Below are 16,867 nucleotides of genomic sequence, written 5' to 3' on the forward strand. Positions count from 1 at the left end.
ATTCTGTTTGGTGATCTTAGAGGCACAGAAATCACACGCACTTTATCTTTTAAAGCATTTTCCCCTCAAAACCATCCCATCTTGTAATCTAGCCGCTTGATTGGAATCATGTTTATTTTAGGTGACATATGGGGTCATTTGTGCATAGAGCTGTGAACGGGCCAGTGGAGAGCAGTTTAGAGCACTGCTTTAGTGCACATTAAATATGAAGGGACTCAGCCGGCCGCTGTCCTGTTCGCCTGGCCAGAGTGAAGATGTACTGTTATTGCCGAGCAATTGTCCGACTGCTCAATGGGGTCTTTCATTAGCCCTCGCTCATATCTGACCCACGAGATGCTGGCCAATCACAATGCATAACACACTGCTAGCGTTGTTCAGGGAGGTTTCATTGCCCCAAAAGTGTTATGGGTTAAAAGCAAGGGTTTGACGCTAAATTACCATTGAATAAATGTATGGCCATTAAGTATACATCAATTTTATATATCTCTCTCACTATATATATATATATATATATATATATATATATATATATATATATATATGTAATGGCTGTCAATCAAGTAAAATATTTAATCGCATAATTTTCATGAGTTAATCGCAACTTAATCGCATTTTTATATGTTAAAAATGGACCTTAAATTAATACTTTTCAAATTTTTAATACTATAATCAACATGGGCATGAACAAATATGGATGCTTTATGCAATATGTTTAATATATATTGCATTAAACTGTTTTCATTGATATACTGTATAACCAAATGAATATGAAATAGTGACTTAAACGCTAGGGGTGCTCCGATCATGATCGGCCGATCGTTAATGCGCATCTCATCAGTAAACGCTGAAAATGAACGTGGATTTGCGCAGCTTCTCAGTTAACAATGGCTCTGTGTAGTAACAGCTGCTCTATGTGAAATCACGCACCTGATGGAATTTACCGCTGATTAGAGAACCGGCTTTACTGACGAGATGCGCATAACAACACGTGAGCACCCCTATTAAACGCTGCCCATTAAGTCTACATAACCAGCTCACCCTTCCCTGATTTATAATTGAACAGTCATCTGATAAAATCAAATAGGCTCACATGAGATAAAGACAATAGCTGTGCTGTGATTTCCGCTATATTTGCATGTAAAATTAGAGTAGCAACACAATCTGTTTTAACTGAAATCACTTCTCCTCTCAGCCGCTCGCTGAACAGAGCAGACTTCTGAATTCTGAGAGCTCTGAACCTCCCGTATGCTGTTCTGTGTCAGTTGCGCCACACGGATAAGTTGTCTACATTGTTTACACTTTGATCTGAAAGAAAACACTGTATCCGTGTGGCGTGCCTGACACAGAACAGCATATGTTGTTTACGTTTTGTGGATACTCTCCAAAATGGCGAGTGACGCGGAGGAGACGAATTGTTTAATAAAGTCGTTATTTTTGTTTTCTTTATGCAAAAAAAGTATTCTTGTAGCTTCATAATATTACGGTTGAACCGCTGATGACACATGGATTATTTTAACAAAGTCCTTGCTACGTTTCTGGACTTTGAACATGGTGGTATCCTTGCAGTCTATGGGAGGGACAGAGAGCTCTCAGATTTCCTCAAAAAATATCTTAATGTGTGTTCCGAAAATGAACGAAGGTCTTCCGAGTTTGGAGTTATTAATGGCACAATTGTAATTTTTGGGTGAACTATCTCTTAATCAAATATCTTTTATTTGTAGTATTATTAGTTTTATTAGTTTTTTATAAAACAGGTTTCCAGAAAACATCACCATCTTCCATTGGTCGGTCAAACAGATTCCCCCGCCCTAAACTCACGTCATTGGTTAAGCCAGTGTTGCTGTTGTGAGGTCATTTAGGTTGCTTGAAGTAAGTTTTTTTTTTAATGTCTCAGTGCTTACACTGTTTAGGGAAATAATACAAATAATATATATTTCTTATAGTTGTCTTTGCATATGTAGCTGGGATTAGAGACATTTTTTGAGAATTTATAGAGGTAAAACTAGTTTTATTTTAAATTATATACTATAACAGTTTTTTTATTATTATTTTGACAGCTTTTTTATGATTTCAGTTTTAGTATTAGTACTGGTGTCATTTGTATAATAATAATTTTATATATATATATATATAGTATGAATTAATTATATTCATAATTAATGTGTGGGTGTGTCTGTATTTAGTATGTATTTCATTAATACTAGCACTATCACTTTTTATTTATTTTATTTATCATTAACCACAATAATTTGGTTAATAAAATAAATAAAAAAAATAAAAAAACAATAAAAAAAAAAATAATTCATTAAAAATATTTGTATCAATGGCAACGTAAGAGATGACAGTAGTTGTTTAGGTTTCCAGTAATTATTGTCTCCTTTTTGTAATATTGTGTTCTGTATAAACAATAAGTTGAATAAAGCAGCCCGTCTGTCACCTAAATTAATCTTTGTTTTGTTGATGTGTGCAATGTGTTGTTTACAAATTTGAGAGGACGGTACAAGTGAGAAAAAGTGTGTGTACTATTAAGAAGAAAAAAAAACAATGCATCCAATTAGGAGAGTGTCTCTGATAGCTGAAAACACAGGACTAGCATTTGGGGTGGTGGACGTCACCCAGTACTTTTCATTAAACCATACACAGCTCGATGACTTTTCAATAGCAGGCCACAAAATTCCTACACAACAAATAAGCGGTGATAATGCACGACATGCTGGGAGTTTGGAGTTGAAAGCTTTGCCTTAATGAGCTTAAGAGAATGTCTTGCTCCCTTTGAGTCGCGCCCGAGGCCGGGGTCTTAACTTTCACTGTCTCCCAGGGCATCCCCTCTCTGTCTGCCGTTTATGCCGGTTCACCCAAAAGCCTCTCGCAGTGTCATGAAAGAAACAGCAATGAGATGAAGGAAAAACACTGTGGTTGGAAAAGACTTTGTGCTGTCCTGGGTTCAAATTAATGAGGGTTGAACGCTCTTGAGATAAATTTAGGTTTTCATATTTAATTATAACCTTCTGCAGTGGTTGAGTGCGGATAAATCACACGATTATTGTGCTTCAGGGTTGTTTATAGCATTCTTTATGGCTTTTATTTTTTGACTCATGAGTTGATATCTTTTCCTAATGGCAATGAGCAGTTAAAAGAGCAATAAGGCTTAATAGTTGGATCGTATGAAGTGCTCGGCTGGGAAACGACTGCCTCTGCTTTGAACCTGCGTCACTCTTTCATGTTAGGTAGTATCGGTCTTTGAGTTTTTCACCTTCAGACTTGTTGCTTGACACGCGCTCTCTGTGTCTGAAGATATCAGATGAGCGAAAGATTAACATCTTTTGATCAGCTATCGCGCTGACATCCACTCTGACATTAAATGAATGTTTTATTTGTATATGTGACGAAAAACGATATTCAAACTCACTTGCCAAGAAATGTCATCTGCTGGCTCCGCTTGAACTGTAATGTGGAATATCTTTAGATCTGATTGTAGTTTGATCTGGAATGTGGTTGTGAGATGCGTGTTTCCCAGGTTTGGCATCAAGCACTACAGGGATAGTTCATGTAAAAATGAACTTTCTGTCATTCACCCTCATGTCACATGATTTGCTTTATTTTTTAGAATGTTTTTAAAAAATTATGTATATATATGTATATATATTTAATTTAATTTAATTTAAAATAAATAAATAATTAATAAATGTTTAAATTTACTTTAAGGAGTATGATATAATTTATCGATTTTATTTTATTAAAATTTTTCAAAATGTAGTTTTATCTCCAGTAAAATGTAAAGATTTACGTCATAAAAATGATACCTGGTAGATGAAACAAGATGTTTTAAAATATGTTTTAACAAATTATTTTATTTTATTTTATTTGTTTGTTGGACTAGTCAGTTAGTGGGAGTTATTTGTTTTTTTCTCCAGTAAAATGTAAAGATTTACTTTATGAAAATGATATCTGCCAGATTTTTCACATTTCAACATTTATAGTATTTAATATTCCAGTATTTAATTAAAAGATTTCTCCATATTCATCCATGGAGGCTGGATTGGCCCTGAATATCTACTGACATAGAACCACCAAGAAGTGTAGAAATCCTATGGGTAAAGTTTGCAGACCAGTAAAGACCAGCAAAACAAATCAACTACCATATTCCAAAAAGCTGCCAAGACCTGGTTTTTCTAGCATGGTGAGGATTGTCTCGGAGAATCAAATAAGTGAAGACGTCCCGGCTCTCTTCGAGACGCCCACTGAGAGAGTGTGAAGTGGCCGAAATCATGTTTTCTGTCGACACACTCCTGCTGAATCCATTAACGGGAGAATCTTCCACCCACAATTCCGAGCGAGCCGGCAATCCCTGTTCGTCGCCACGGTAATGTCTTAAGCCTGAATGGCAAATGAATATTTTTGCAAATATATTGCATGATTTTACAGTACAGGGCCTTCAAAAGATACAAAAGTGGTAAACCAAGAACAATAATCTCTCAGAAATCATTGTGCGTGACCTACATCAGTTTTCATTTTACTTTTTATGCACAAGTGATTTCGACAACGTGCGCAGCTATTTCGGGGGCCGTGGATGTTATATTGATCGTGCGTGCTTGCCAATAAGTTTTCTTTCTTTTAACATTAAAGCATCGCCTTGTGCAAAACGCCACAAACCTGGAGTCTCACCTCCATGTGGAATGAAAGCGGTTTAAGCCCGGAGCAGATTAGACTCTAAACCTGTGTGTTGACAGAAGGGATCTCATTAATTTTCAAGGATGAAAAAGAGTAGCCACTCCTCAGAAGGGAGCAGTGTGTGTCTTTAATGCCTTTGTTTTGCTCTCCATGAGCGTGTGTACTTCTCTAATGGTCTAATGAGGGACGCAGCGCTCATGCTTTGGCACACATGGCATCTGAAGCCCAGTGAATCAGTAATCACTAGTAAGCGTAAATACCCGTCTCCTTGGTGAGAGCATCTTAGAGAACACATGGCACTGCGTGAAAGGAAGTACGTAATTGAGTATGTCAGGAAATATAATTGGTTACCTCAAAGAAAACACAACCAAATCACCAAATGATATCAGGCATCTGTTTTTGGAGAGCATATAGTATAGCAAATGTCCAGAAAAGAACATGGACCACAAAGAATCCCACCAATTTTTTTTTTCTTTTTTATATAATTCCTTAATTTAATTGCTAGAACAAGTATTATTTTAATATTATTTATATGAAAGTATATATTATATGCTATAATTATTTATATTATACTGTTATACTATTTATTAATATTTTAAATTATAATAATTATAATAATTGTATTCATACAGTTATATTTAATATTATAATTAATAGAAATAATTATTATATTTATTGAATTAATTCAGTTAGGCTTACGGTAGATGCCAAGCTTATATCATAAATAATATTAACCATTATTTCTTTACTTTTATTTATAAAATGTTATATTATGTATTGTTATGTATTATTATTATTATTAATCATAATAATAATAATAAATATATTATTTAATATTATTGTAACTTAGTTTTAGTTCGATGCCAAGGAAACATTTTTTATTATTAGGTTTTTTTAATACTTATATTGTGTTTTATACCAGCTGTCTTTCAATAACTGAAAACCATTTTTAATAGTTTTTTTTTTGTTTTAGTTAACAACAACGACACTTAGTATTATTTATACTGTATACTATTATAGTATTTATTAATATTTTATTATCAGTGTAGTAGTATAATATACTTATTTCAGTTACTGTAGATCAAAAGCAAAGCAACATTTCTATTTTTTTTTTCTAGTGTTTTATTTTCATCTAATGTTTTTCATTTAATATCTATTATTTGTGTGTGCAGTTAATTCTGTTTGTTTCTTGTTCTCCAATACTGTCTACCCAGTTTTGGCCTGTACCTGCAGGAAAAGAAGGAAGCGACTGCAACCACAGAAAGAAACTGAGAGACTTTCCACCAAAAGAAGGAGAGTTTACACTCCAAAGGGACCTGGACAAGAGTTAAAGTATGTTTACTTATATTATACACTTGCTTACATATCGTTAGAGCTCAGAAACTATTTTTCTCCTCAAGACCTTTGACCTTTGGTCTGAAGTTCCCATATGTTTGTGTTTTTACACTCAGGATGTGATAGCCAAAGATCTGCAACACGGCGCCTATCAAGAGCTCAACACTGAGGAGCAAGTGCAAGCTTTCATCGATCTGGAGATGTGCGTTAACTGCGGGAAGTGTTACATGACCTGTAACGACACTGGATACCAGGTGCGTACCTCCCTCCGTCCGCCCACTGCCTGTTTGTTCCCACACAGACCCATAGCTCCTAGCCTCTGGCTCTTCAATTACAGCTCCTGGCTTCTCCAGGGCTCAAAGACTCCAGCCGGTCCTTTATAAACTGAGAAAGAACTATTTCCAACTCTCAACAACCAGTGGTTTTCACTTATAGCTAACAGAATATGGCTTACATTAACAAAAAACGATAAAAAAAATTTAGCCTAGCCGTTAGCATACATGCTTAGCAGACTCCAAATACTGAAGTGAATACTAAAACTGCTTTATCAAATACTAAACTAAACCAATATTCCAATATTAATGATTCTACCCTGACATACATGTACATAAATAGTGCCAAAAAATACAATTAAAATAAAAAAACGAGTACTGCTATGACGCATCTTACTGGCAGGCTAAAGACATCTCATTAGCACACATGGTTTTCCCTTTAGAGACTGTAATGAATATTAGCGCTGAAAACTATGATGTCCCCTTGTGCTTCAGCCTGCAGGAGAACGGCAAGTGGGATGGCTCTGACAGTTTTATTAAAGTATTCATCTCACCCTCTCCTGTTAAATAAATGTCCCTTGCAATTTATCACGAGGGTATTGATGAAGTAGAGTGCGGGTTTTATCAAAGCATTAATTGTTCACAGTGACGCTCATTGTCTGTGAGTGGATCTCTAAGAGGAATTACACATTATTAATGCTTTCTAATATAGAGGAGCATTCATCAAAATAATGTGTCACGATCAAATAGGTGGCCCATCAAGCAATACAAAACAGCACTCTGTTGCGCTAGCAGCAATCCGGTTATGTTTGAAAAGGTGCCCGTACTCGATTCCACCTGCCAAAATAATGTCTAATCTTCCTGCTGTTCAAACACAACACTTCACAGATTGTTTGAACAGTCTAATATAACGTTTAGATCGATGGCCATCATTCCTCTTCTCTGTAATGTATACACATAAAAAGTTACTTGTTGCATAAAGCAAATGAAGCCTATTTTAGGCCCATTAAAGATTTTTCATTTTGTGAAATTTTTTAAGACAACTACACAGATTTCCCTCTAGAATTCTTGGTAATGTTGTAATAACTTTGAGTCTGATGACAATGAAATGTACAGTAATTTGTAAAATTTGTAAATGTAAAATTATATGACAATGATAATAATAATTACATTAATAATTATTATTATTATTATTGGTGATTGATTAATATGATGATTATAATTATTTTGTTAATTAGCATTTTCTGAACCAGCTTAAAATTTTAGCTTTGAGGTTTTAATTATAATTAAATAAATTATTTGCATGTTCATCAATTGTAAGTTTGTACTTTATTACAGCCAAAATCCTTATTTTAACAATAATTATAATACATGTATTGTTGTTGTTTTCATTATTATTGTTGTTTTTCATTATTTATAAACCAGCTTCAAATTAAGTTTTTTATATTAAAAATAAATTTTATTTGCTTTACATTTTCCCTTTAATAGAGTAAATTTGTACTTTATTGCAATAATATAATTATTTTGATATTAGTAAATTATAATTTTGTAATTAGGCTAAAAATAAAACACAGATACTATAAATGTTATCATGATGTTTAAATAGGATTTACATTTTAATCATTTTGAACATTTTGTTGTTATATTTGTGCAATGTTTATGTTTTTTAGTTTTTTTGTCATTTTTGTATTACATCATAAAATAATATAATTATATTATTAAAAGTAAAGCATTGAAAGGCAGATTCTAAAAATACTGCCATTACATATAAATACCATTTAAATATGTCTTTGTTTTGTTGTTGTTGTTTTCTCTTTTGCATTACAATAATGAGAATTTGGGCCTAATTAAATGAAAAATAAAAAATGTCACAATACAATACACCCCAAAATGTTTTTTTTTTTTTTTTTTTGTGAAATGTGTGAAATATGAGCCACATGACATGTTCCTGACAGGTTTCACACATCCGTGTGCTCCGGTGGAGGGACAGTGTGTTTGTATTGTGTAACATCTAGTCGTAGCTGGTTGTCGCCCCTGGTGAGGATATAACGATTCTAATGTCTCTGTGTCTTGCAGGCCATTGTGTTTGACCCCGAGACTCATCTCCCCATGATTCAGGACAGCTGCAGCGACTGTACTCTGTGCCTCAGCGCCTGCCCCATCTTCGACTGCATCAAGATGGTTGCCAGGACAACCCCTTATGTGCCAAAGTGAGGCCTCCTTCAAGCCATGGAGCCTGTGTGCTGACAGAAAACCCCAGACAAAAAAACAGTCTATATCACAGCACTAAATTTACTCTGTAATTGCAGTGTAAAGAATTAACTTTGTTGTGGGGTGGGGGGGTGCAAATAATTAGATTTAAAAAAAAATAATTGCCTTATTTTCAGGAGCCAATTATCCAGAAATAATCTTAGGGGGTGTTATTTTGAAACAATAGCAAGGCGATCTGTCGAGGTGAAGTTCCTGCCTCTCATTCTCTGAGGGCTGATGGAAATGAATCTGGCTGTTTATGCAGATGTGGGAAGACCACGCGTATCCTTTAACAAGAGCCACAATGATGGATCGTCCACTACATCCAGAACAGAATGCAATCACATATACAAGAGCTGCTGATGGGAAATGAGGAAATGAATGGATTTTAATTGAATGGTGGATGGTTGGGCTCGGAATCACACTCGATGTTGTTTTCCATAACGCATGATGATTAGAAAAGGTTTGTTTGATGTTATACATGCTATATTGTATGCAAAAAGCCAGTATACTTCTACAACTAAACCTGAAGTAGTAGTTACCTAATTGACATGGATTTAATGTATTTCCCTCAAAGCCTTAATAACAAATGGTTGATTTTGATTGCATTAGCCATCTGGACAGGGTCATTTAGAGAGCCGGTCTACCTCAGTAATATGCTGAACATTTCGAGTAAAGGTCATCTATGACTATTTCCAGACATTAGAGATGAAGACTAGCTGTTATTCATCTTGGACCCAAAAGGTCAAGTCTGACCACCTCTATCTCTACAAATACACGGCCCATCCGTACCGCACATACAAGCCCCTAGCTTGCTCTCTATGAAGCAGACGATCAAACACAGTGATGGCCGTGCACTTGTCCTTAACAATGATGAATGAATCTCATGAAGAAATGTCTTGGTCATATCTCAGCCCCAAAACATACAAAATCATAGCTCATTACATAAGAAAATTATTATTAATTTTGAAAATTCTCATTACTATAATGTGGAAAATCAGTAACTGTCTTCTTGTGTGCATACATTTTATAAAAAAAAAAATTCATATATAAAGTTATGAGAATTGTGGGGGAAATGTGCTTAACTGACAAAAATAAACAAATAAATAAAATCAGAATTACAAATATTTCAGGTTATACTGTACATCTCTCAGGTCATAATTTACCTCGAATATATATTATAGTTTATTAAAAGTAGCATTAATTAAATAAACATACCATTAAATGGTATAACAACAAATACCACCAATATTTACAAATAATATTTAAAATACCCCCCCCCCCCATATATAATATATACTTTACCCTAATATATATATATATGTATATATGTTCTATATTAATTTTGTGTTACATTTTGTATCATATTAAAGTTCTGAGAATTATGGGGAAAATATGATTAATTTATAATAATAATAATAACAAATATTTCAGGTTATACTTACAAATTATATATTACCTATACCTATATATATAATTTTGGCTTAAAAATTATACATATTTAAAAAATGTCATTCAGATTCTTGTTTCATACAGCTGTAACACTAATTTACTGTAACAATAATTTGCTTAGTCCTATCTCTAAACCTATATATAGAAATATGTACTTATCTGTAATTGCACCCTTGTGGACTTGCATATTAATAAAAAGTCTGGTTGTCAATCTTATTTGACTAGCACTATTGACTATTGTAAGCAATTCCCTGATGTACTGTATTAATACTGTAATAACGGTTGGGGTTAATGAGGGCAACCTGCACATCGCCAACACATGAAAAACATTTGAAGGAGACTGAAATAATTGAGGTCCCGCATTCACCTACGAGGGTGGCAGTTCATATTTGTTATGTAGATGTCACGTAGTCTGTGTTGTTTACAGATGGGTGGAAGCCGAACGCTGCCGGCTGGTTTGATTAGTCGCCAGGCAGATCACAGTCTGCCAATAAATCGGGTTCCACTCTGAAGCGGGCCCCGAGTCTCGGCTTCAGAGGTTACAGGTTGGTGTAAATGTTTACTTCCTCATTGGCTGGCTGGTGAGATAATTAGAATGACATTTTGCATGGTCGTAGTGCAGGATGAGTGGCGCACCCCCCTTCTCTTGCGTCGTAGCACACATCATTAAAAATCAACATGGCATCAATCTCGCACCAGTGGTGTGAACTCGAGGCCAGTGCAAACGATCATCAGTGCCGTATTAAACCGGCGGCGGCGGAGCGTGTGGGTGTGCTGACGTGTCTCCTTTGCGGAGATGACGAGGGTGCTGGCCTTAGAACTCTCTTCAGCAGCCAGACATTTCTAAAAAGTCCTGTCTGCTTGTTAAAGCACATGCTGAACAACAGCATAATTGTGCTTGCCACAAACAAACACATTCATTAATGCATTGTGCCGACTAGCTGCATGGCCAACTTATCAGGATTCACAGGCAGCCACAGAAATATGGTTTGAAGTGTTCAGGTGAATGGAATCTTAAACAATTTGAGATTAAAATCTTCTTTGATTGATTGTACCTCCATTAATGTTAATGATGTTCTGAAAAACATTGCTCTTCTGTTCAGGTCACAGCGGTATCCACTCTGTGGCGTGCGAGGGTCACGCAGCTTGAACATGGCTAACCGTGAGGTTTTTGTCATGCATGTTTTCCCATTAGCTTTGGCTTTAATTTCAATCCATTGTCTAATGTCTGGATTTGAGCCAAGAGTCAGAGTGGAATTTAAATGATGATCCACTAGGCTGCTTTTCTAATATTTGAAAGATCTGTGTGTGTGTGTGTGTGTGTCAGTATAATGTATTTACATGCACTTCTTTTCCAAAAATTCAGTGTGTATGTTCAGTTCTCCATGACCATTTGACACTACGAATTAAAGGTATAGTTCAAAATGAAAACTAATTGTCTATTATTTTGACAATTGTGCCCAAAATTGTGAGAAGTCGAATAAACTCAAATAAACTTCTTTAATAAATCAGCATTAATTAAACTGTCAAAAATAATACACATATTATTTACAAAAATATTGATATATTTTTATATATTTAATAATGAGAACTACAAGGGAAACATGCTTAACTCTTTCCCCACCAAACACAGAGTTTTCCGTTATTCATGAGACGACGCTTCCCCGCAAAAAACATGTCATTTTCAGCGTTTCCGTGTTTTACAGGTTTTACACGTTATACACCTGGGGGCGCTACTACGCATCTCCTGAATGAATCTAGAATGTGCCGATCAAAAACACAGACGAGGAAGACACAGAAACAAGCGCTTTCATATGTCTACATATGCATATGCAAAATAATGCGACCATCAACACTAAGCCACATATAAATGAAAACTGTCGTTACCGAGTGAAATATGGATCAAGGAAGTGGGAAAGGCCTGTACAAGCTTTGGCAGTGCTGATGGAAGCCATCTACTGCATCTTTGCTTTGATAATTGTACTGGATATGAAACAAATGTAGTATTTCTCAGCTATTTGCTCATATTGTTGCTTTTTATGAAACCTGTCTACATTTGAGTGTTGATAACAAAGAACAAAAGAAAGCTTGAAGCTAAAATAAAACTTTCTTTATTTTAATGGGCCATGAAATTTTAGTGAAAATGTAAAAAATATATATTTATAATGCTGCAATGAAACATATCAGCTCATACTTGACCCCTGTGAATAAATATATAATACATTTATTTTTATTCAGTTTTCCATGGCTGTTTGACCTTCTGACCCTTTGAATTAAAGGGTCACTCAAAAACACCAATTCTACCATTTACTCACTTTCATGTGATTTAAATCTGTATGATTTTCTTCAGCAGAACACAAAAATGTTAATTTTTTAAGAATGATGATTTTGGTTTCCATTGACTTCCGTTCCAGTGACATTTCTCAAAATATTTTCTTATAAGTTCTACTGAACAAAGAAAGTCATACAGGTTTGGAATGACCTGAAGGAGAGTAAATGATGACAGAAATTTAATTTTCTTCAGTTTTCGCATGTTCTAAAAGGTAAATTCAGTATTTTCGTGTTTTCTGTCAGTGTACATTTTAGAAAGAATGAGGTCTGATGTTACTCCGGGATCTTGTGCGACGGTCTGAAACTTCAGTGGTGGACATCATTTATCAGGACAGCTGTAATAAACAGAAACATTAGCTCAGAGCTTCGTATTTGTCCCCCACCGTCGTTCGATACAATATCTCGCCTCTGTCTTCACTGAGCAGGAGTGGGATGTGTGCTGAGAAATTGTTGTGTCTGACATTTGGAAAATTCCAGGCTTAAGTGACAAATGAATTAGTTCCCAGCACCTTCTCTTTAATGGATGCGAGTAGCCCGCACCTCCCCAGCTCTAAAAACAGCCACGTATCGTGTTGTGACAGAAAAAGAGCTGCCAGAGTCTGCAGCTTCACGGCCGTACCGACAGGACTTGAATGCTGAGGTTATGAAGACTCACTCGTATTGTTGTATGGCCCATTTTCTGATAGTGAACTTAGCCTAACAGCTGGTTTGGTGAATTATTGTTGAAGCCGGTCGACTGTTCTGTGGTGTTTGCACGGCGCAGTCAGAACAGGAGTTTGACATGCATTGTGAAGCGTCTTTGTGGAGCCATGCTCGTGCATGGAGGAGGAGAGGGGTGCGATCTGAGAGAAAGAATGCATTTCTAGCTATGCTTCAAAAGGACACGGTCCCCAGAACATGCTAGTAATGGAAGATCCACTGTACTGTGTAATAATCTATTTGATTTCTTGTGTGTGTGTGTGTGTGTGTGAACAGAAGCGATCTCATCTTCCTATCAAAGGCCCAGAGTAAACTCTATGTTGTACTTGTGCCTGCAATTTTCTCCAAAGACTGTAAAGGATTTTTCAAACATAAACATTTTTGTCTGTTTTTCTACCTATCTTTGTATTTTTATATCTATCTATCTATCTATCTATCTATCTATCTATCTATCTATCTATCTATCTATCTATCTATCTATCTATCTATCTATGTCTGTCTGTCTATCCATCTAGTATGTTTGTCTCTCTGTCTTTTGATTTGTCTGTCTTTAAATAATGCAAGTAACTGGTAATATGTAGAAATTTGTGAATAGCAGTAATTCAGTTGCTGTTAAATTCTGTGGCCACAGAATCCCTATGGGCCTGCTTATTAGTAAATGTTCAGTGTGCCCTCATATATGGACAGCTTTTCAGTAGTTTTACAATATACTTAATTAGATTTAATTAATTAGATTTAATAATTTCTATCAAACAAAAGTCACTTAAATAGTGTGACATTGAAAACCTGATGTGTTACCATTGCTTATGCGTGTTTCAAAAGGGTGTGTGTGTGTGTGTGTGTGTGTGTGTTTGTGTTTGTGTGTGTGTGTGTGTGTGTGTACTTAAGTTAGTTACATAAAAGCCCATTGGGTGTTGGTGGGTGTGTTTGAGGACACTCTGATACCAGAGCTTAACAGGTAAAGGTCAGTGAGATGAGATGGAAATACCAGTGAACAGAGCCTAAGGAGGAAGGACAGGATGGTATTTGGTCCTGCTGATTCAGGACTTGATCTCATCATGTGTGTGTTTCACTGTAAACTTCGTTTACAGAGCGTCATACCGGTGAGTCTCAACAGAGGGCGCTACACAAATCCACTCTCACAGACAGATGGACACAGCTAGACTAATTCATCATTCTGTTACACAGACCTGCAGAGTGTTGCAAGTTTTTAGCACTTTTCCTAAACTGCTACTTTAATATCTGGGTCCAGTGAAATGTTTAAGCTTTTAAATTAATCACAGATGCAGGTGTTTTCACACTCTGTGGTAATGAGGGAGACAGAGGTAGTCTGGAGAAGGTGCCAAGTATCCCGACTGGTGTGCGAATGTGAGGATTTCATCCTCTCTGTATGTTTTAGGTAACATCTGTCAGATTTTTTGAAATATCAAAGAGCAACATTGATTCATTTCCAGATTCATTTCACCCTGAGTTTTCATTTGTGGGTGAGCTGTTGATTTAAAAAAGGTAAAAACGACAACAGTTTACTTACAAAACATAACAATATAAATCTAGATTGGTAGCATATGCTAAGTCAATGCGTGATCTTTTGATTCTGACATTTGTTCGCCAGCTGTGTGAGTCGGTGTGCATCAAAACCGTGAAGCTGCACAATTCTCCCACTTCCTTCTTTCTCCATATCAAATTCTAAGATGGAAGTTGTTTTGTCCCTTGGAGAGTCCTTGCATTGAGCTCCACTTTACAGAAATTGGCCTCTGCGCCATCAAAGCCCAGCCGAGGACTGCAGGCGGCGGGTGACATTTTGATTGAGATATTTTGCCTCTGATAACATGCAAATTCCAGCGCAGCGACATGAACTGAGCCGGCAGACTTTATTTTTACTCTTCCTCCCTTTTGCTCTTTCTCACTGCTCTGTTACTCAGCGCGTGATGCTATCTATTACATTATGGCATCTGTATGCATTCAGTGACTGCGGCGGCGTTTTAATAAAGGCACATCACTTTCTGTCCTGTGGGCTGGTCTCAGTGTGTAATCAAACCTCACAGACTTACATGGAAACAACACTGTCAGTCATTTCATCAAATAAACACACTGTATATATTCATATGTTTCCTCTCTGCATATGAATGCACTGCTGTCTGCAAAGGGATTTCGTAATTATTTAAATTTGCCGCGGTTTATTGCATGCACCAGATTCACATGTTTCAAAGCAGGTGTCCACACATGCTGTGTCAATCTTTCTTGTTACTTGATATCAAGCTTGAGACATTTATTTCTTGATCTATTTTGACTATTCAGAATCCTAATATTAATAATTCCATTTGGTCTTATTGTAAGAATCGCATTATAGGCCATAACTCTGCAAAATATCAATGACTTGGTTGATTGCCTAACTGGGCATAGCTGTTGAAAATGTGATCAGAAGTGTAGCATTATGGAGGGCAAACATTTGTATTTAACTTACAGCATTACATCAATAATATTGCTTTCTCCAGTGAACATCTGAATCAGGAGAGAAATATGCACAGATCAATCACCGTTTACAAGCCAAAAGAGTTCTAAACAAATATGTTGGTGGATTTATGTGAGAGAACAACAGGGGATGGACTTTTCCACCAGAAGAAGCGTTATTATGGATTATGGACTGGTATTTTGGCCAGAAGTGACCGTTTAAAGTTAAAAAAGCCTTAAAGGGTTAGTTCACCCAAAAATAAAAATGTGTCCATGTTTTACTCACCCTTAAGGCATCCTATGTGTATATGACTTTCTTCTTTCAAACGGATCCATTTGGAGTTATATTAGAATTTTTCCTTGCTCTTCCAAGCTTTATAATGGCATGGATGGGTGTTTTTTTTTTCAACAGTCCAAAAGTAATCAACTAAAATGCATCCATCCATGATAAAATGTGCCTCACATGGCTCTGAAGGGGTGAATATGCCTCTTGTAGCAAATCGGTGTGCTTGTAATGCTAGTAATTTTGCTTGTAGCAAAAATGCCTCTTGTAGCAAATCGGTGTGTTCTTGTTAAAAAATATCCATCGTTAAAACAATATAAACATATTTCTTTCACTTCTGCTAACTGTCGTAGGCAGAAGCAGTTCCGGCGAATGACGTAGGCGTAGGAGGCCTTTATTCACCCCCGGAGCCATGTGAGGCATGTTTTAATATGGATGGATGATCTTTATTTGACTACTTTTGGACTGTTGAAAAATGCCATGCCATAACTATGCCATTATAAAGCTTGGAAGAGCAAGGACAGTTTTTTTATATACAACTCCAATTTGATAAGTCTGAAAGACGCTTGTGTCAGTAGGAGATCTTGTTTTTGTTTTGAACTTATTCCTTTCTGCTCTTCTGACACCCACGTCATGAGGCAGGAGAAGCTGGGAGGTTGGGGGTTGTGCCACCTTGGTCCATCAGTGTAATTGTTTTGTGGGCTGAAGGATATTTTTAGCCCACCAAAGGTTGGTCCCTTTTGTTATCTCACAAAGGCTCATCAACCCCTCTCACAGTCATGTCTCTTTGAAGGAACGGCACTGTTGAGAATTGCCTCAGCACCGTGTCCCGGGTTCTCCTGTGTGGCAAGGCTTTGATCAGAGTGAATCTTTTGGTCCTAACATCTCTTTAAAGCTATGTAAGGTCTGCTGCAGATTTGCTGCAGACGTCTCTTGAATGCTGCTACACTTGTCGAGTATTTGTAATTGCTTTTCCAGCAGGTCTAGACTCCCTCGGTTTTTGGTGCTTCTTACCATTCCCACCATGACAATACCCTCACGGGATCATCACGCAGTACGGTATGTGTTCCCTTTAGCCTGAGGCTCTGTGCTCTCTCGTGGGTTATCGTAATCCACTTTTATA

General features: G+C 36.3%; 1 protein-coding gene across 1 annotated transcript in view; it reads left to right on the forward strand.

Moving 5' to 3' along the window:
• The window catches only part of dpyda.1 (dihydropyrimidine dehydrogenase a, tandem duplicate 1), a 69,691-nt gene extending 60,138 nt beyond the window's left edge, over positions 1-9,553 (forward strand). The window contains 2 exon segments of the mRNA XM_059524055.1: positions 6,123-6,260; positions 8,355-9,553. Of these exon segments, the coding sequence (XP_059380038.1) occupies positions 6,123-6,260; positions 8,355-8,525 (309 nt within the window). The 3' untranslated portion in view covers positions 8,526-9,553.
• The last annotated feature ends 7,314 nt before the right edge of the window (positions 9,554-16,867 follow it).

The sequence above is a fragment of the Carassius carassius genome, chromosome 35, assembly GCF_963082965.1.
Source record: "Carassius carassius chromosome 35, fCarCar2.1, whole genome shotgun sequence".
Taxonomy (NCBI): Eukaryota; Metazoa; Chordata; class Actinopteri; order Cypriniformes; family Cyprinidae; genus Carassius; species Carassius carassius.